The 21,222-nt window shown below is 45.7% G+C and overlaps 1 protein-coding gene across 1 annotated transcript in view; it reads left to right on the top strand.

Annotated features, from left to right (window-relative positions):
- Nucleotides 1–350: 350 nt before the first annotated feature.
- Nucleotides 351–21,222, top strand: part of thsd4 (thrombospondin type 1 domain containing 4) — a 53,819-nt gene continuing 32,947 nt past the window's right edge. The window contains exons 1-7 of the mRNA XM_030413295.1: nt 351–822; nt 1,651–1,705; nt 2,580–2,649; nt 3,866–4,188; nt 5,253–5,685; nt 6,827–6,929; nt 9,139–9,275. Of these exons, the coding sequence (XP_030269155.1) occupies nt 1,677–1,705; nt 2,580–2,649; nt 3,866–4,188; nt 5,253–5,685; nt 6,827–6,929; nt 9,139–9,275 (1,095 nt within the window). The 5' untranslated portion in view covers nt 351–822; nt 1,651–1,676. The remainder of the gene's footprint in view (nt 823–1,650; nt 1,706–2,579; nt 2,650–3,865; nt 4,189–5,252; nt 5,686–6,826; nt 6,930–9,138; nt 9,276–21,222) is intronic.

Raw genomic sequence — 21,222 nt, 5'->3', positions numbered from 1 at the left:
CTGTTTTACTGCGAAGCTCCAGAAAATGTTTTGTGGGCTACAAAACTTCTCCTGACTTTCCATCGATCAGCCTGAGAGTGAGCAGATAACGACTGAATTTCCCTGTTTGGGTGAACTTCTCCTTTAAACCTTTTACAGAGCAGATACTGGGTGAACTCAGCTGATGTCTCAGGAGGCTCCAGGTGCTGCAGCTTCGAGCTTTGGCTTCACTTCTGTTGGTACATGAGATCATTCACTGCCTGTGGCTGCAGTGTGGACACTTCAGTGGCAGAGAGCCTCTCTCTCTCTCTCTCTCTCTCTCTCTCTCTCTCTCTCTCTCTCTATCCTGTCTTCCTCACAGCGCGCTCTCACCGAGAAGGAGAAGGAGGAGACACACACCTTTATACCACCACGACACACACACACACACACACACACACACACAGAGGAGAGAGAGTGTGTGTGTTGCGGCAGGGGGCGCCGCAGAGGTCGTTTTCTACCCGCCGCGTCTCTTTTCCAGCTTTCTGTCATTCTCTTGTCTTTGTGCGTAAAAGTAGAACGGAGTCACCATGAGGACCGATGTGCGGAGTGTCTGCTGCGCCTGGATCTGATTCACAACTCTGGCGGGGCGGCCGGCCGGCGGGGGGGTTGAAGGATTTACCGCCTCGAATGGATTAACACAAAGTCTGTGGAGGGAAACTCTGCAGTTTCTACCTGGATTCATGTTTCGACCATGAGGATACCTGCGCCTGGAGAAGAGTCAGTGAACGCCGCACAGTAGCTGGATACACAGGTCAGAAAGTTCAGTGAGGTAGCAAGTACTTCACCAGCAGTGACCTCCAGGTAAGTCAGCATGATATTGATTATTGATTATTAAGTCGTAATGTTAATAATAATGATATTCATTTCCATCGTGTGTTCTGCTCCTGGTGCGCAGGACTCAGCTCATCCTGTCTGCTCCAATGAGCTTAATTTAGACAAGGTGCAGAAGCAGGTCTGAGTTGTCAGGTCTGGGGGTGAAAGTCCCCCCCCCTGACTGGACCCTCAGACCTCAGACCTGCTGTCTAATGGCAGTTTTGTCAGCAGGGGGGCTCCTTTATTAGGAGCCAGAGGTCAGAGAGGTCAACTCATGCGGTCAAGTGTTGAGCTGGAGTCATTAAGTTTTAAGTTTTTCCCCTTTGTCAGTGTCTGGAGGGATGTAGAGCCTAATAAAAGTGTGGGGATGTTGACACACAGCTGACAGTGATGTCATATCATTTATATTTTGAGCGATCAATTGATTATTTATCAACTGGGAACTATACTGATAATCGACTGATCAGTTTGACGAATGTTTAAAGGGGTTTTCTGAACATTTCCAGCTTCTTTAATGTGAATATTTCCTGGTTTCTTTACTCTTCTGTGACAGAAAACTGAATATATCTGAGTTGGAGACAAAACAAAACCTCATCTTTGGCTTTTATTGACAATTAATGATCTATCAAGAAAAGTAATCAGCAAGTTTCTTTAGTTAGCAGCGTGAGAGTGGACTCTGTTCTGGAGATGGACGGTGATCAGACAGAGTATCTCTGGGTTTTGACACTCCAGTGCCTCTGGACAACAGCATTTGTGTTGGAAATGTCAGCGGCACTCAGGTGTATTCTAATGTCAACTTCTCTACTTTCACTTAAGTGTCCGACTTAAAGGATCCAGCAGCCATGTGGGGAGCCTGCGTCTGGATGTTCAGGTAATGTCCCGGGATGATGTGATTCTTTAAAAGTTTCTGTCTTGCTTTTTTTTTGTCTGTGTTTCTGTTTTTCATGTAAATGTTTCATTCTCTGATTATCAAACTGTTAAGATGAGAGAGGTTTTATCAGCATCACAGTTCTTTGTGTGCTCTTGGTTGTGGTCCTAATGACGAGCTGCCACGATCAGTCAACTAATCGATTAGTCGTCGACCATTAAAGGATAAGTTCACCCCCAAAATGCAAATTCGGTCATTATCTCACTCTCAAGCTGACGGAAAGTCGGATGAAGTTTCGTTGTCCAGGAAACATTTCTGGGGCTTCGCAGCAAAACAGCTTTGCAGCTTTCTCCTAAACAACCGAAGCGGATGAGGACTTATTTTAAATCATAACAAAACTAGCTCCATGTAGCTCCTCTTTCCAAATCCCAAGAGATCCCGGATTGATTTAAACAGACAATATTTACACCCTCGACATGCAGTCAAACTCCTTAAGAAAGATGTGCTAAAATGATTTTAAATGACGTTATTTACACCAGTTTAAAGTTTAAATCTTCACTGTAGCTGCTCAGCTGAAAGAGTTAGCACGCAACCTGTCTGAAGTCTGTGCACCAGCTCAAATGAACATTAAGGGTGTAAATAACAAAAAGCTTCTGGAGACATATTTCATGCCGGACGAGCTCTGTGGAGCCTTTTCATGTTTTTTCTGCAGTTATGAATCAACATGGCGGCAGGTAGATAATGAATACATTTGAATTTTGGGTGAACTTCTCTGACTAATCTTAATCAAACCACTTGTGGATTAAGACGAAAACGATCATCAGAAGCAGCCGCTGAGGTAAAACTGACAGTAACGACTTGTGTCCGTCTCCTCCAGAGCGTCTGTCCTCCTGCTGTCGCTCCTCTCAGACCTCCTGGACTGCCAGCACACAGCAGACCACAGGAAGGTGAGCAGCAGGTGGTGCAACTGGAAAATAAAATCTGTGTTCTAACACGTGCGATCTGTTTGACACGGTGGCAAACCCCCCCCCCCTCGAACATTTCCACGGGATTTTTCTCCTTGTTGTTTTTATCTGTTATTCTAATCGCAGGGTTGGCACCGGCGAGTGGAAGATGGGATGCATGATCGCGTCTCGTTACCACAGCCAGATGCCATCTCGAGTGATAAACTTTCACTCCTGCTTCTTCTTCTCTTGTCACAGTGTGTGTAAACAGTGAGAGTGTTCCCAGGGGGGAACATGAGCGGGGTGCTAATCTGTTAACTTGAAGTGAGAGAAGTGAAAAGTTCTGTTGATTGCAGCGGAGCAGGGAGGGCTTATGTCAGCTGTCAGCTAACCACCTCTTGACCTCTACAGCCACACGGAGAGAACGAGTGGCTGCACTTTTGTGAGTGAAGATGACTGACGGACCATCTATCCAGTCAGGTTTTGAGGGGGTCTGTGCATGTCAGCGCCATGTGTTGAGCTGTGTGACCCGTGGCTGACCCTGGAGATGACAGTGGCGTTGAGTTACAAAGGCTGAAGCAGGGTGGAGGAGGTGGTGGTGGTGGTGGGGGGATCCGAGGTCTCTCTGAATAGCCGCACAGGCTGAGTGACAGGAGGGGAACTTCCTGCCAACTCTCCCCACTGCTTCTGTATTCTCTTTCCATTCGCTAAAAGTCAAAGACTGAGCTGAGCTTTTACTACGGCCATGTGTTTGCCCAGAGAGGCTGCTGTGAATGGAGACAAAGTGCTCCTTAAAGAGCAGGATTTCCACGCGGCTTCACGGATAAAGCCGGCTTGGCACAGGGCTTCTCCTGGCAGGTTCCTCAGAAAGAGAGTGCAGCGATCACTGCTAATACGTCCCTGGCAGAGACGCTCAGAGGGATAGAGTCAACAGTGGGAACTGCAGGTAGCCAATGGGGAATAGGCCACTAACAGACACCCACTAATCGGCCAAATCAGGGCTTTATGAGCGTGAACAGAGGTCTGTTTCATGGACAGCGGAGGGAGGCAGAGGGGCCGGATAGTCATGTTGATGAGATGAGGTCACTGACTTGATCCGTGATCTGAGGAGAATAAAGTCTCACTGATGGAAGCGTTCCATCACTCCTTAGCAATAACTTTGAATGGCGCTATCACGCTTCGTGGTGCCGCTAATCGCGGTTGTTTCGTCTCCATACAGGTCACTCAGAGGGCAGAGCCCCAGCAGGAGTTCAGGGCAGAGCATGGAGAGATGCAGGGCTCCTGGGGCGCCTGGGGGGCCTGGTCGACCTGCTCCAGGACCTGTGGAAGAGGAGTACAGGAGCAGAGCAGGCCCTGCCTGCCTGTTTACACCCCATCACAGTACCCCTCCAGAAGAGCTGGTGTTCACCCTCAGCAGCCGGGGCTTGTCATTTCAGCCCTGCGGCCAACTGTTCCTCTGCACCGTGACGTGGGCAGGGCGTCCAACAGCAGCAGCCGGGGAACGCTGAGGGAGGAGAAGCAGACCCGGCCGGGTGGACGCAGGTGAGTGCACGGCACAGGGATTGATTTTTAACTACAAAACGAACTGAGGTGTTGAAATCACTGTTCTTACTCCAGGAATATTTACAAGGCCTTGATTTTTTTGTATGTAGACCTGAGATAAATGAATGAAGAAACACAACAAATGCAGATAAAGCTCCTGTATGTTTAAGACAGCACTTGTCACCACCATCACTGCACTAAATATCAAATTCATACCTGTCAGACAGAGCGTATCATTACAGTAAAGTAAAGCTAAATTCTGGTATCTGTAGCTGCTTTTAGCTCATCGGCTCAGTGAGCCGTGTAGCTAGGAGCCTTGGACCAGGACAGGACAGGGCTAGCTGGTTAGCATGCTAACTTCAGTAGATATCACTGCAACACAAAAGCCTACACAGAATTCATAACGTCAGGACTTATTTCTTCACATTCTGCTTATTATTTGAGTTCACTTTTGAATGTTTACAGTTCACACCCTCACATACTGCACCTCTAAATGATGAAATATCTGTAGAGAGAGATCTGGAGGCTTTTCCTTTATCTGGTCATCTACCTTTCAACACAAGGTGCTGCACGAATAAGAACTATTTATCAAACTAACTTTATCTCTCGGAAGTCATCTTTGTCATTAGATCGTCACGATGGTCAGACTTCTGTCGGTCTTGCAGCTCTTGTCTTTGTTGAGATCTGCAGATCTGCCTGTTCGTCTGTGCTGCATGCTGAGCAGCCCGGACTGACAGTGACGCCGCGGAGCCATCGCTGCGGGCCGTCTGACTGCCCTTCGGTGGAAAGCTCGTCTTTTATGGATGGAGTCAAAGGCTCGGCTTGTGCTTGGCAGCTTTGTGACCTCCTTCCTGTTGTGCTCGCCTTTAAACAAATAGCACTGTCAGCTGAGTAATGGGGGGTTGTTTGAGTTGGAATCTAAAGAGCCAAAATAACGACAAAAACTCCCAGAATCCTGCTACTGAGATCTGGACGCCTCTCAATAGCCGTAGCAGGGATGAAGGGACATGATTAGTCTTGTCAGATCCAAAATATGACGGATGATTTCTGTTGATCTGTCTCAGGAGGGTGACTCACATCGTCCCGGGGAGGTACGGCTACGGGAGGGCTCCTTATGTCGCCCCACTGCAGACGGATACAGGTCAGGGCTCTGGGACGGCTCGCCCCCACAGACAGAGACGCTCTGCTGAGGCCGATGCCCGCCACCACACCACTAGAGGCCACGGCGGCCACAGGTCGAACGACCTTGACCCCTCCAACAACCTCCATCGCTACGGCAGTCCCTATGTGAAGCCCAGAGCGCAGCAGCCCCAAAATAACCAAGTCTGGGCCCCCCTCTACCAGCCTGGTTCGCCCAACCAGGCCCCGGTCCAGCAGGAAGTACAACCAGGCGTCCAGACGTACGGACCCCAGCAGCACCAGGAGAGACCCTACGACCCCCTGCCTGCTTCCTTTTGCACAGGAGAGCATGTTCGCTACCGCATCTGCAACAGTAATGTGAGCAAACCTGCACCTTCTGATATTATTCTCATATTTAACTTATTCTTCTTGAGTTAGTGGAGTTAGGGATGTGTCCCTTCACTATTAAAGTGACCTGGAACTGCAAAAATCCAACTTAAAGGGACAGTTCACCTCAAAAGCGAATGCATATTTTTCTCTCTTACGCACAGTGCCGTTCATCCATCTCGATTGTTTAGGTGTGAGCTGCTGAGTTTTGCAGATATCAGCCGTAGAGATGTCTGCCTTCTCTTGAATATGGATGGATAGATTTCTTTCTACACCTGCCGGCCACATCACCATGCAGAAGAAAGTGTGCGTCTGCTGCAAGCCCCCAGGATGAGCGCCAGGCTTTGAAGCCGACTTTCGTAGAAGCAAAACCGTGAAATTACATCGTAGAATAGAGTGCATGAGATGACTGTAGAAACTTCTTTTCTTTTAGTTGTCAGAGTGTTTGATTTATTGATTGTTTTGCTTGTGTTAAGACAAAAAAAAGGCTTCTAGAATAACATACCAGCCCGAGCTTTGAGCACCGCAAGCCGAGTGCCATCTAGTTCCATTATAGCGGAGAGAAGGCAGACACCACCAGGCCGATATCTCTAAAACTTGACAGCTCACACCAAAACACTCTGGATGGATAAAAAGCAGCAGGTAAGAGGAAAAATCAGTGGAGCTATTAGATGAGCAGCCGTCACCGGTTAAACGTCGGCTGTAATGCACCAACGTGCGGATGGTCTTTGCTTATCTGATCCGAGGGGTTATGGAATCCGTCCTGTGCATTAAAATAAATTTAAACAGTGTCTCGTTCTGTATATTGTCTCTGATGTGTGATGACACTGATATTTAAGTGAAGTAAAGCAGACCCAGGTCTTGTTTAGACAAAGGAGATATATAGAGAAGTCGGGGAGGTCGAGTTTCACCGGAGAGCCTTCATAAATACTGGAATCTTACTGCTTTTGGCAAGAAAAGCCTGCGCTCCAAAGCACACTGTTAAAACAGAGAAGGAACACGGCAGTCAATCAATCTCTACGGTGCGTGACGTTTGTCACATGTGCGCCCGCTGAAGGATTTACCTGCTGGACTCTTTGTCTCTGTGGAAAATAAATGTATGTGTGTGTGTTTGTTTATGGTCCATCCTCAGGCCTGTCATCCATCCAGCAGACACATCAGGGCTGTTCAGTGCTCCTCGTACAACAACCAGCCTTTCATGGGCCGACTGTACGAGTGGGAACCTTTCGACGAGGGTATGTTGTATGTACATTATGTGCATTAATATGTATAAATATATGTATGTAATATTCTCTTTTAGACTAAATTACAGGTAACTGCTTTCTCATAAAAAACACAACTTAGCCTTTGTGCTAATTTTAAACCCCCTAAAAATATAAACCAAGCAAAGCAACAAACAAACAAATGAACGCTCCTGTAAGTGATATATCTTTTTATTAAAATAATAAATAAATAGATTACTATTAAGACATTTTCTGGTAGTGCTCCCCACTTTATCCAGTCATGACGGAGGCGGTCCTGTGTGCTCAGACAGGAAGTTAGCTAAAATGACGACGACGCTAACGGCAGCAATGACAAAATATATAGTAGTAGCGCAGTAACGACAACCATGTATAAGCAAAAATACAGCTTTTAACTGTATTGAATGCTAACATTAGCATGCTAGCTGTGAGCTTTTATAGCGCCCTAACAGTGGCATGCTAATGCTTACCAGGTGATATTTACCAGGTTATTAGTTAAGCTGAGGCTGTTGGAAATCATTCGTTTAGCTGGAAATCATTTGATATCTTGACCTGATGACGATTGATTGACTCGTTATTACAGTACAATTCATCCTGAGGGGGGCATGAATGTGTTACATGATAGTGATAAAGAGTGTAATAAATGGTGGCACTGCAGTAAACATGTGGACTAGTGTTGGGCTACCTGACCAACCAACAGAGAGACGAGCACGTTCCTCCTCACAGCTACCCACGAGAGTCGATACAAAAATAAAAGGTAGAACAAACTGTGTCAGGATGCAAACCTAAAAAGTGAAACACGGTGAAACACACACAATCACAATCAATCACATTCCCGCTGTCAGATACATCTTCAGCCGCCCGACCTTTGACCTTTCCCTATCCGAGGCGTGTGGTGATGTAAGCTCTGCAGTGTGTCACCTGTCAGCGAGAGCTCGCTGATCGATGTTCCCTCGCACAGACGCTCTCTGACCTCACTCACCTGACGTATCCCGGCAACAGTCACAACACCTCCTGAAAGCGTGATTTCACCGAGAACGCCGACGGAAACGGCCGCCGTCCAAATTAATATCCTGTCAAACAGATGTGTGTTTTCAGCTCTCGTCTTGACTTACGGCCAATGCAGATGTGAAGATTAAATAACCTCAGGTAAATGTTTGAGGTCGAGTCTGGATTACTTGACACCCATCTTGAACAGCGCTTAAACACACTCCTGAACATCTGTTTAAGAAATACCTCCGGCTTTTCGGGGGTTTATTGTATTATATCTAATTGATAAAGCACCTGAGCACAGTGGTGGTCGCTCGCTGCTGGTTTTATGTCCTCCGGTCGAAAACAGGGAATCTTTTGTTGAATTTGAACATCTGATTTCAATAAGTTCAGGATATCGTGGACACATTTGATCATATGAATTTGCACTTTTGAGCAACTGATAACTTGTCAGACCGTTTTCAGACGCGCATTATTTCTAAACTACTGCTGCGCTGCCGTTGACAGCAGTTTTAAAGCAACAGCAATTATTGTTATTTTCCTGTATGATCAGCCGACAGGTTAGATAGCACACCTGTGTATTATGTGTAACAGTATCGAGCAGCCAGAATACTTAAAACAAGTCTGAAAATAAGAATAACCTGACACATCAACTGAACAGACGAGTCATTCTAGTCATCACAGTCATCAAGTCTCAGGTAATTTATTTTCTGTCAGGTCATCAAAGTAGTGACTTGAGTCCAGACCACAGTGACTCGAGCCCACGTCTCTGGTAACACGTTGACATACATGTTATTGTTGGGGAAGAAATATGATTTCCAGGTCAATATGTCTCCAAACAATAGGAGGTTGTTTGTGTTTTGTACAGATGTTAAAGTCTGGATAAGGAAAGTGACGTCTTCTCATGGTCTCTGCACACTAGATATTCAAAGCTACTTAGGATATGCCAACAGAACAGATGTCTGATGAACCAAGCCAAGGCTAAGCTAACCCATGTATTTTAGGGTCTGTGCTTAAAAGTGTGTCATCGTGCTATGTTTTGAATTTAAAGTGAATACGTGAAGTTGCATCCTCTGAAACACTTGATGAAAGTAAAGGCCGTCATGTTTCTGTCCGTGTCTTTGCTGCACTGCTGTTGCTATACTACTATGTTTCATCAACATGAGATATACAGAATCTGATCAGATATAACTGTAACAAACTCTCTTTTCAGTTCCTGGTGATCAGCGTTGTGAACTCAACTGCCGGGCCATCGGGTTCCGATTCTACGTGCGACAGTCGGACCGGGTGATCGACGGGACGCCGTGCGGGCAGAATGACACGTCTCTCTGTGTGGCGGGAAAGTGTACGGTAGGCCACCGTATAAAACTTTACAAAGGACATCACGCAGGAGAGATTATTGTTTGGTCGTCACCAGTATCATGTGATTTTATGTAATTACACAGTTTTTTTAAACTCTTGGCCGCGACGCAGCTTCATTCATGTTGTTGTCTGATGGTCTATATCAATCTACAGGCTTTATTTATCTGTGGAGTCGAACTGGTCACACGCCAGCTTCTTCTTTATCCCACGGCTTTCCCCATTTCTCCCGGATCCATGGTGTTTGTGTAGCATGAGCTGCCTCGAGCATTGATTTTATTAGCTGGCATCTTTGTTGGATCCCAAAAGTCATTCATTCAACCAAACAAAGTATGACAAACAGATTCGATGTAAGAGGATTCTGAAAGTTTATTGTACTTGTTGTAAAGGAGCTGCAGTTATTATGTGTGACCGTTTGTAGTGACGTCTGTGACCAGCAGAGGGCAGCACAGCATCAGAGTGAGCGCTCCTCGCACATGACGTGGAGGAGTGAAGTGGAGGTCAGGAGGAAGTTTTTTTACCCCCTCGGGCAGAAGCAGGAGATCTGGGATTTCGATGTGGGACATATTTGTACTCCTGACCCTGCATTTAATACACACCATGAAAACACACCTGTGAGCTCCCGTGAGCTGCAGAGACACGAGCGTCTGTGTGGGCCTGCTTATGGCTGGCCATGTATTCAACGCTCTGGATTCACTTTAACGTGCTTCTGATTTGGGTTTAAGTCAAAGAACTACGTCGGAGAAAGAGCTCATTTCCAGTCGGTCGCGCTGACCTCGCTCTGTTAACCCCTGCGTGTTTTCCCATGCGCTGTAATCCAGCCGCAATCTTTGCATCATTAAGATTTAATCAAGATAGAAAGCCCTCTGAGCTCTCACGTTGACCTTGATCACATTTGCGCCGTCAACACACACGACGTGGTGATCCTGCGTGGGCGGAGTTGAGATAGCGTTAATAATGGAGACTAAATTGGGATTTGTGAGTCTAAACCGAGCAGGTATTGATCCGCGGGTGTTAACAGTTTCTTTATTCCCGCTGAGAATTCGGGGATACAAACTCACCAGCGTTTTTTTTTTCCGGCAGGAGGCATTTTTTCTCATCACTCTCCCCACTGAGATTTTCTCAGCTGGTCCAGCCATTTAAGGAGGAGATCCCCCCAGCTACAAGCCAAGAGATAATGTAAAAACATCTGGATGATTGAATTTAAATCAGAACCGCTCTCATCGTTGAAATTAAACATTATTGTGGGAAACTCCGGTAGTCTCTGCTCTCCCCATCCAGCGTTAAGAGCTCCCAGCAGATCCAGGCCGTGACATATGGAATATACGCTTGTAAATAATGCTCAAAGCAAGAGATGTCACCGCAGACATATTGACATATAAAGGCCATAAAGCGGGGGAGAGCTTGACCTGATGGAGGGAGCAAGCAGCACAGCTATTCATCAGCAGCAACAACAGCAGCATGGAGCAGGAAGGAACCGCAGGGAAGAAGCGAGGAGTTGGCAGCTCCAGCGGATTGTTTGAAGTGTCACTCATCGCCGGGGCCTGTTTGGATCAGCTGGACCGGTCAGCTGGTTTAGTGCACTCTGCTTGACCCAACATGATACCTCACAACATGTCAAAATACTTTAATAAGTCAGGGATCAACACATTCACATTTCATACATTTATATCCAAATTTAGATAAATGCAGGTTACTTCAGATTGGAACATGTCAGCTTCATAAGAGGTGGAACTTTGTCACTATGTAAGATTTGGCCAGGGGGCAGCACACCACCAGAGCAACTGCTAACTGCTGCTAACTGCAGCTGCTGTTAGCTAGTTAGCTCGATTAGCCGTGCATCTAGAGGTCCAGCCTGCGGAACTCAGAGCTCATTGAGGAGAGGAGTGCTGGTGTTTTGAGAAAAACAGCTTAATTACGGTGAATTGTGTTATTGTAATCAGTTACTTCCTCCCCTGGTGGGCAGGTTTTGTTGATTATTGATCTTGTAGAAAGCCCCAGTAGTAAGGAGAAACACATGTCAGCGGGGGAACCTCACAATACTCTTCTTCTCCTTCTTGTCCTCCTCCATCAGCGAGGTACTTTTTCTTACCTGGGGGGATAGTGACTGTGGAAAACAATGCCGCTTCCTGTTCTGGGTGCAGCAGGGCAGACGTGTTTCCTTTGTGCTGTAATTCAACCTTCAAGATCAAGCAGGTGGTCTGATTGAACAGTGTAGTAAAAGTGAGGCTTATAGGGAACCAATCTATATGGTGATGGTGTCATTTTGTTCAGGAGTCACACTGGATGTAAATTATCTGGAAGTGTTTCACATACTTTCAATATTTCGAACAGGTTTGACGACGGTCTGCATGTTCAAGTGTCCTTGGACAAGATGCTGAACCCCAAACTGCTCCTGATGTGCTGATCGGCACTTTACATGGCAGCCGCCGCCGTCAGTGTATGAATGTATGTATGAGTCACTTTGGACAGAAGCCCTGAAATGTAAATGTTTGACGGGCTCTCATATTGGACGAGCAGGAACATAGTATCAGTGTCTGAAAGGTGTTTATGTGTCACAGTGAGGAAACAAAATGATCATTTCTGTGGGTAGATCACGCTGTAGTCGAGCGGGTCGCATATATATCACATATTCGTTGCACAAGACTTTGGTTTTCGGTTGTTTCTCCACTGCACTGTCAAACCACACTGTTTAATCCTTTCTCTGAGCCGAAGAACAATGACAGACCAAGATGGATATTGTATTTTTGGTTCATATGGGAAAGATTTCATGGAAGAATCATGAATTTGATCCTTGTTTGTGTAGTTGTTCTAGCAGTACCCCCTTGTGGGTCCGTCCAGTTTTCCAAAACACAAACCGCATGTGGTCCTTCGCCTCAAACTATTTTTGTTGGCTATTGTGAGTTAATGTTAAACTTGAAGTGATTTAAAACTGAAATGCAATAAAATAAACAACTTACTAACTCACTGAGCTACAATACTACGGGCGCTAAAAAGTCACTACTAAAATACGACATTACAGATCAATAGCTGTACAAACCGGTGCGACGTCCCCGAGACACTGAGAGGCGACGAACTGACAATCAACCACAACTCTCTGATTATTCAAACAGAGGAGATCCAGCAGATCAGAGCCTGTCTCTGCACCGCACAGAGATCCTGTGGATTTCTTGAAGCCCAGAATACATCGATGACGTCAAGAGAACAGCCAGCTGACCAACTGTTTATAGGAGGGAAAACATCAACATGTTGAAAGTAGGCTACGAATTAAACATGCAAGCATTCATCAGGTGAGCACATACTGTGGCACAGTGATTGAAAACATACAGAGCATATCAGCATGTCACGTTCCAAAAGGGTAGCTGATGAACTTCCCTTAAGGCGGTAAAGGCACTTATTTCCACCTCCAATTGCGTGAGATGGGCGTAGGTGTCGATGACGTGCACTGTTGTGCGACCCACAGCCGGGGAGTTTTAAAACCAGGAAACAGCTGATCGCAGCAGTCAGTCCATCACTTCATCCACGGACGACAAGATGAGCAACTGGACAGCCGCTGAGATCCAGGAGATGCTAGCGTCTCCTCGGTCTCTGTAGCTGTCTTCGTTGTCCGCTTGTTGTTGTAGCGGCGAGCTACTAACGGTCGCTACTTTCAAATTAAAAGCCCCCCGCTAAGAACCCAGTTCTAAACTCCAATGGGGTGCAATGTAAAGCTCTTATTTTGAAGACACATTTGACCTGCTTCACTGTTCACGCCCAACTTCATGCTTCACGTCACGTCACAAGTTTACGCCTACCACAGTGACGGCCAAGTGGCGGCTTTTTGGAAAAGAAGTATTACACCTCCGTTTTAGATAGACATCTTATCTAAAAGGGGCTTTTGACTAAATCTGCTACACAGAATGAGCCTTATGAATTATGAATTATACTTTTATACTTTATAGGTGACTTTTGGAAAATGACACAATTAAACCATAAGAAAGGAGCAATGTCATGAACAAACGTTAAAGAGGCAGTATGCAAGAATTTTAGTTTAAAACATTCACAGAAATAACCGAAATTATCAACAGAATGTGAAGAAATATCAGTTTTGATTTTGTCAAATACAGTCATGTATTAGGTTGCAGAGATATTGATATTAAAGTTATCATGCTAACCAGCTCGCCCCTCGTCAGTGTTTACCTCAAGAGGTCCGATAATAACAGCACCGACACTCCCCCGGCGCTCCGAGTGAAAACGACCACTAGCTGCACAACTAACTAGATGATGTAAGTTCGGGCTACTCTTGCGATACGCTGCCTCCTATTTGTTTAAAGGATTCATTCAACAGGTGGCCGATTCTTACATACTGCACCTTTAAACTCAGGCATTATCGAAGCTTTCCTCTGAGTTATTTTACTCTTCTCTGCTGCTGTTTGTTGCAGTGAGCTCATTTTAGTTACTTAATCGTTATAATGAAAAACATTTGGAGTGTACCCTCCAAATGTTTTGAATCAATATTTTAAAAAAGTTGGAAGCTGGTTCAACTTTCCGTTCTGAAGAAATCGTGCAGGTTGTTTTCTTGTTGTGCTGCTGAAGCCTCGTCTCCTCCCGCAGCGGCCGCAGTTTGTGTGGTCCCTGACGCTTCTCCCCGACACCTCTCATGCTGCATGAATAACAACCCAGCTCCGTCCATTCGACCTCTGGCCCCCCCCCCCGCCGCAGCTCTCCATCTCATATTTCTGAACGCGGCGCAGTGACACCCTCAAATTGGTCCTGTTAGAGAGACTCGTGTCGATCGGGTTTTTACGACCGAACCTAATGGGGCGAATCAAGGTTTATTACTTCAGCAGCGTTGGAGCTTCTGTTTGATAGCGAGCCCTAATTGTCTGCTGTACGCGCACGTCACTGCTTGTCCTGAGCTGCCCGAGGTTTAATGGTGACGTGGTTTGACTAATCCAAAACAAAGGTAGAACAGGCAGATTTCAGGGTCACGCTGTAGTTTTTTCCACGTTTAGGAAGCCTTGCTTTGACTCCACAGTCGGCCCACACAGGTTTAAGTGGCCTGTCACTGTTTTTCATTCCGTTTTAGTGCCTGTGCTCCCTCGCAGACGGCCGACATCCTGACCGTAAGAGAGTGGAGGCAAGACAAACAGTTGCTCTCTGTTCGGGACGCTCGGCTCTCTTTGTGTGTTTGCTCTGCTCTCCTTCTTGATTCGTCCTGTCTCAGCTGGCTCCACCGAGCCGCTGCAGAACTGCTGAGTCTCGCTGCACTCAGTACACAACAGATGACATGAACGAGTTTGGACAGGCAGTCAATGCATTGGCCTTTCGTCTACATAAATATGGAAAACAAACATTGTTTATGTCATTTTTGTTCCTGTGAGAGATTTTTCGTTGGCGTTGAAATTCTGCAGTGATGCCACAAAAAAGCCAGGACGACGTCTGACGCCACATCCTGGACGCCTCACAGCGCTCTGACATAAAAGTACTTGCGTGTCGGTGATGTTGACCCACAGCACCGCCGAGCACTGATCTCTGCGCGAGCGTAAACACGAGAAAGCGGCGAGCGGAGTGGAATCTCAATGATTTTGCACTCGTTTTCGGGGCAAAAGGAAAGAGGAAGAGGAAAACTCGGATGACAGCAATCATTTCTTACGTTATCATTCAAACATTTAAAATTGTGACATCTCGATTAAACTGATCTCAGTTCTCCGCTTCAGCGGAATAAACAGAACCACGCCTGGGTCTAAATGAAAGTATTTATTAACTGATTTAAATGAATCCTGATGGAGGAGATACTCTGTTCACTGTGGATTATAGTAACTAATACTGAAGGAAAGTGCGTCAGAGATTGAATCACTGTCAGTAAAATTATAATTATGATATTGATTTTGACAGTTTTAGGAGATGGTTCGGAGGCCCGGCAGGAGTTGAGAGCTCGGTAAGGACGCACAGCAATGGACGTAACTTCTTCACACTCTGAGTGGCGTTGTCCCAGATTTAATGTGCGGCTCGTTCGAAGGCTCCCACCGAGTCTCTCTCTGCTGGCAGTGGGCAACCTCTCCCTTCTGGGTTGCATCACACTGAGAGGTTTGTAGCTGCTGGGTGGGGATGAATGGGTTTGTTTGAGTGTACCTCAGATGACCTTGTTGAGGAATGCAACGAGAGCTACAAGAGAAATGACGACGCCGGTGCTGCAAGTCGGAACAGCGGAACGGAAGAAAGATCACAGCCGTCTTTTCTGAACACGACGCAGCCAGTCGGATGTCAGTTTGTTTTAATTTGTTCTTGTACATCCTCTGCGACGACATTATGCAGGACTTAAAAGACAGAGAGCTGACTGGTCGGCGTCCAGCGTGTTGTCTATCACGACTCGAGGCAAAGTCACGACAAGAACGACTCAACAGCTGCCTACTTAATGACCATCTTAAAAAACTAAATTACTGTGTAGACTAGCATCCTTTAGTGTGTTGGCATGGCAACAGCTGAGACACTATATATCGTTACATCCTGTTTAATTAGTGTCGTCTCTTTTCCTGGTTTTTAGGCTTCACTACAGTTACGTCTGGCCTTAATCCTAAAGGATCACCAAAGCGTTTATCCTCAGGGGATCTTGCATGTTTGTACCGTAGTTCACAGCAACCCGTCTAACAGTTGTTGAGATATCTGAGTCTGCAGTTGACAGATCGACCAAACAACGTCTCCATCACTCCTCCATCTTAAACCTGATGATTGGAGCTAAAGCCACGATCCAGGGTGACAAATCACACATGTGACATTCACACAGGAAATGCTAACGTACTTACAAATATCTTATCTACCTCAAAAATAGACTGGAAACTTTTTCGTATATAATGTAAGACACATTTTACATTATGTGTTGCATATAAACTAAGAAAGAGACCACCACGCCATAGGAGTGAAATTATTGGACTATAAATGACTTCTGTCAGGTATTTGGGATTTCCTGACATCCTTTGGTGAGTTCCTTTAGGATCACCATTTGTCTTTTAAATGCGTAAAAACGCTGAACATTTATAATGAATCACATGTGAATATGAACACGTCAGGAGGAAAAAGAGCCACCTCTGAGGCTCTGCGCCCTGCTGAATGTGGATACTCAGTTCAGATGAGCAGCGAAAGAAAGATCCCTTTATGGTGAGAATTTCCATTTATACCGAGGAAGGGCATTTGAGAAGGGTGTGTGTATTTTTAAAGGGCGATCACTGACCGCACACTTCTCCTCTGGCGGCGGCGGCGGGCCCCGCTGACGGTATCTAGCATGAATAATACAAGACCTGGTGGTGGGTTTGCTTTACGCCCTTGCTGCTCCTCTCAGGCAGGTGGAGGACGATGATGAAACACAAAGAAAACCAGCTCTGAAATCTGGAAAATGCTAAATGCGCAAAAAGAAAAGCGTGTTTTACGAGCCGTGATGTTCGCTGATAAGCTGTGAAACATCACACCGACAGATTTGGGATTCTAACGTGTGGTCGTCTCTTAATAAAGACGGCAGGTAGAATGTGGCTGCAGCGTCGAGGTCTCGGCAGCCGCGCTCTTTTCTCTCTGACTGGCACGTTTCCCAGCAGCCAGAGCTCAGCTCAGGCCCAAACTCATCACACAACATCCGAGGCCGCTCCTCACGTCTCTCCTCTGACAGCTGCATCTGTTTTATGCATTCCCCCGCTGTGGTGGACAGGCAGACTTGTTAAAAGGGGGATGAGTGCTCTGATATACAGCCCGCCTGGCGAAGATGCCTCAATCTCATCTTTGTCACGACAAACCCCAGCTGCCCGAGTGTCACCCACCATTACCCACTGCAGACGGTTATAGATTAGTGTTAGCAGAGCTTGTCTTCAGTTATTGGACGTATACGCTAACAGTTATGATGGATACTGACAGGAGAAAACTGCTGTCTTTACAATACGCTCTTTAGTTCAGTTCAGTTCAGTTCAGTCATTTTATTATCCCAGATGGGAAACTTGAACTGCAGTCAGGGGCACAAGATAAATACAAAAAACAAACAGCGCAAAAATGTTTCCTGTACATTGAATAAACACATAAAAGGACGACAAAACAAACTCTAAAATACTATATTACATGTGTAGCACCGGGAACAAAGGGACAGGGAATGAGGAGTTCATTCCGCTCCGATTTAGAATAAAAAAGAGAATAATCACGGGATGCTTTTGGCATTGCTACCTTGTGAGTGACATTGTGTCCTCAGGTTCTCGGTCCGATCTAATCAGGATATCCTCCCAGTTCCAAGGTGGGGAAACTGTGTTAGACTCCCTCTCGAGAGATCAAGTTAGCAGACCGCTAATTTACGGAGTTTTATCAACCTCAGAATGTCCGCACGACAACAATACACTGCAGTAAATGGATCCAAATATAAACCGCCACCAAAAAGCCACAAATAATGCTCAGAACAGCACCAAACTTCAGCAACAGTACAAATAGGGTCTCAGCACATAGTCCGGGGCATCTAACCTCCGCTAGCTTAGCTGGATTTCTACTTGAAAGCTAAAACAGAGTTCAACTCTCCTGCAAGCAGCTTCCTGTTGACGGGAAGTCCCGACGAGTCGATTACCGAGTGCGGTTAGAAATGCTCAATTCCGTTCTTTTCCCTGTCCGCTCTCGATAATAACTGTTATAAACTGGCAGGTAAGACACATATGAACTTTGATTGCTTTTCCATGGAGTCATAATCATACATTTTCATCCATGAGCCGCGGAACTCTACTGCACTCGGTAATCGACTCGTCGGGACTTCCCGTCAACAGGAAGCTGCCGCAGAAGAGTGGTAAATTTAGTCAGCTTTTCAGTAGAAATCCAGCTAAGCTAGCGGAGGTTAGATGCCCCGGACTATGTGCTGAGACCCTATTTGTACTGTTGCTGAAGTTTGGTGCTGTTCTGAGCATTATTTGTGGCTTTTTGGTGGCGGTTTATATTTGGATCCATTTACTGCAGTGTATTGTTGTCGTGCGGTCGTTTCTGAGGTTGATAAAACTCCGTAAATTAGCGGTCTGCTAACTTGATCTCTCGACAGGGAGTCTAACACAGTTTCACGGTGTGTTAGACCATGGATTAAATTTACACCGGAATATCCCTTTAAACTTTAAACAGTTTATCTTAAAATGTTACACAGCAGACCTTTCTGAAGTCAGATTTTTGGAAGTGTAACCGTGGCTGAGCAAGTGTGCATTCAAGAATTAAGTATTTGTGTAAATGTTTGTACGTAAAGCTAAGTTAATCCTGATTTAGAGGTCCTGGTTCTGATCCCCTCCACGGGTCAGGTCCAGCTGTAGAGCAGCTCGTACAGAAACAGTATCCTGCTTAATGACACTTGGTTGGGCACTTGTCGCTGTCAGGAGGGCTCGAATATGAGAATTCCAGTTGGAGGACTGCTCAGAAAACCGCTGGCTGAGAAGTAAAGATGTGCAGGAGATGACAGATTGATGTCTTAGTGGAACTCAAGCTTCCTGGATCTTGATGGGCCCTGCTGTCCCCCCCTACTGGCTCTCACTGGCCCACGTCGGCCCTATCTGGCTCTGCTGGACCCGTGGAGCTCCGGTAGGAGGCTGGAGAGCTCTGGGCTTTCGGGGTCAGCGAATATTTCTACACCAGCACACCTCTGCTGCGCTCCGCTGGGGCCCGTTTCAAGCTGTGAAAAAGCAAAGTGTGTGCATTTGATGGGATCTCCATTTGATGTGTTTCCAGCTCTGCGGCGGTTCCTCTGTTCATATCCTGTCTTTTTCATGTGATCTGTTATTTTCCTCTGAAAAATGGTCAGTTTTCTTTCCTCCTCAGACATGTGTTGCTTCACTCTTAGTCCTGGTTGATCATATACGATAATGCAAACTAGTTTAAGAATGTTATGAATGTCTGTGTGAGGGGCAGTCAGTAGTTTAAGGCTTTTTTTTGTGGGCTATATTTTTATGGTGTGACGCGGGACTTTAGACGACTGCAGGAAGAGTAGGAGGCAGCATGTGTTCAGCTCGGCGGTGACCCTCCGTTTCCTTATCGTATTCTGGCGGTTCAGCACAACAACAGCTGGGCCAGATATCGGACTCAGCAGAAATGAATTAAGTATTTGCACAATCACATCTATAATGTTTTTTTTATTTGTCCTTGATCTTGTTCAAAACGACATCAGACAGGCCTTCACGAGATTGTGTGAAATCACTGATGTGGAAAGCTTTTTTATATCCTCTTATATATTGTATTTGTTATTGTATTTCTATTCTATGGTGCTTTTCCATTGTCAGAGTTAGGCAGTCATATTCACAGTAAACAAAACATGATATAACATCACACGAACTGAACTTCTTCATGAAAACATCGGCCGTTTTTGTCAGTAGCCTCCAGGTCAGTTGATCCATTGACTCAAAACTAATGTCTTTTCCTGTGCTGGTTGAATGAGACACACCTGTTTTTATTTTTTTTTAAGTGGAATTCCTTTTTTTAATCAATATTTTATTGAAAAATCTGCATTTTTTGATGAAAACACTGGCATTCTTTTTCAATAGCGTCCAGCTTGTTTCACCCATTTAGTCAAAATCAATGCAGAAATATCTTCCTAGACTGTTTGAATGAGACGAATGTTAATGGAGTTTCTATTTTTTCATGAATATTATAAAGAAACATCTGTATATCTTATGAAGACATCGTCATTATTCCACTTAAATGTGATGTGTATTTTGGCAGTTGTACTAGCAAATACTTGTATTTGTCCTGTAGGAAAGTCTAACATTGTGTGTACAGGAGATAAAGATATTTTCCTTCACAGAACTTTTTCAAGGATATTCCTCAAATTCCAGCCTCCACCTTCCGATCTTAGTCACATGTACAGAAATGTGTTCGTCGCCATTTGTGTGTTGGGGCAAGAGACGAAGATGGAAAGATATTGTTTGTATCCTTGGAATACTTAGATAGAAACTCGGATAGTTATGATATATGTTTCCTCAAACTGTCCTTGAACTCTAAATCTAGGATAGACGTGCTGACGAGACGGATGGACGATGGTGATTTGGGGACAGTTGCGGAGTGATCAGGGTGGCCGACACTGAGCAGGTTGAGCTCCACAGTGGAGTGTGTTTCAAGGACAGAGAGCCGTGAATCTGAGCGCCTTGGTCTCTGATTTATGACGGCGTACGACGCGGATCCAAGGTTGTATTTTTAGCGCCCGGCGGTCACGCGGGTCCTCCGCAGACAGACGGCTGTTGACAGTGATTGGCTGCTATCTGGGTGGCTGTCAATTGAAGAGACAGTTGAGCACATTTCATGCCTCGTTGGTTTGTTTGGAATGTCAGAGATCTGGAGCTCTCGATGTGTGGTCAGCGCTCGCCGGGCGTCGGGAATTGGGGGTCATTTGAGAGTAAGATAAGTGTGTAGGAGTGTGTGCGAGGGGATGCTGCACCTACGTGTGTGTTCGTAACTGCAGGTGTTGTGATATCTGCGTCTGTGCGAACGGTCTTGATTAATTATAAATGTTCTGCGTGCGCGCTCACAGACGTGTGAATCTGTTCCTGACAGAGCGTCTGTGCTGTAGGCCGCCTGCTGCTCAGGGTCAAACCCTGCTGTAAATTAGACTCTTATCTGATGGCGTCTAACAGCTTTATTGACAAACAGCCTCCAGAAGTCGTATAAAGATAAAGTCACGCATGGGATTAAAGGAGTGTAAACGGTCTATTTGTTCATTGTCTTGTCAGTCAGTCACAGTTTTGTGCTTCCTGTTGAGGAGAGTGTGGAGTAAAGAATGGGCCGACACCGTATATTTTAAAATTCCACTTCTAACGAGCGCTTGTCAGCTTTGCAAAGGTCCAGGTGTCACGAGTCTATCTGCATACATGATCATTGACTTCATGCAAGTCCAGTCACTTCCTAAAGAGTTGCAGAGTGAAACTTTTCCCAGAATGTTTCAGTGGTTGACAAGTTTTCCGTTGGCTGTGAAGAGCAG

Source organism: Sparus aurata, chromosome 4, assembly GCF_900880675.1.
Source record: "Sparus aurata chromosome 4, fSpaAur1.1, whole genome shotgun sequence".
Lineage (NCBI taxonomy): Eukaryota > Metazoa > Chordata > Actinopteri > Spariformes > Sparidae > Sparus > Sparus aurata.
Note: the sequence above shows the minus strand (reverse complement) of the source record. Positions and strands in the feature narration are given on the sequence as shown.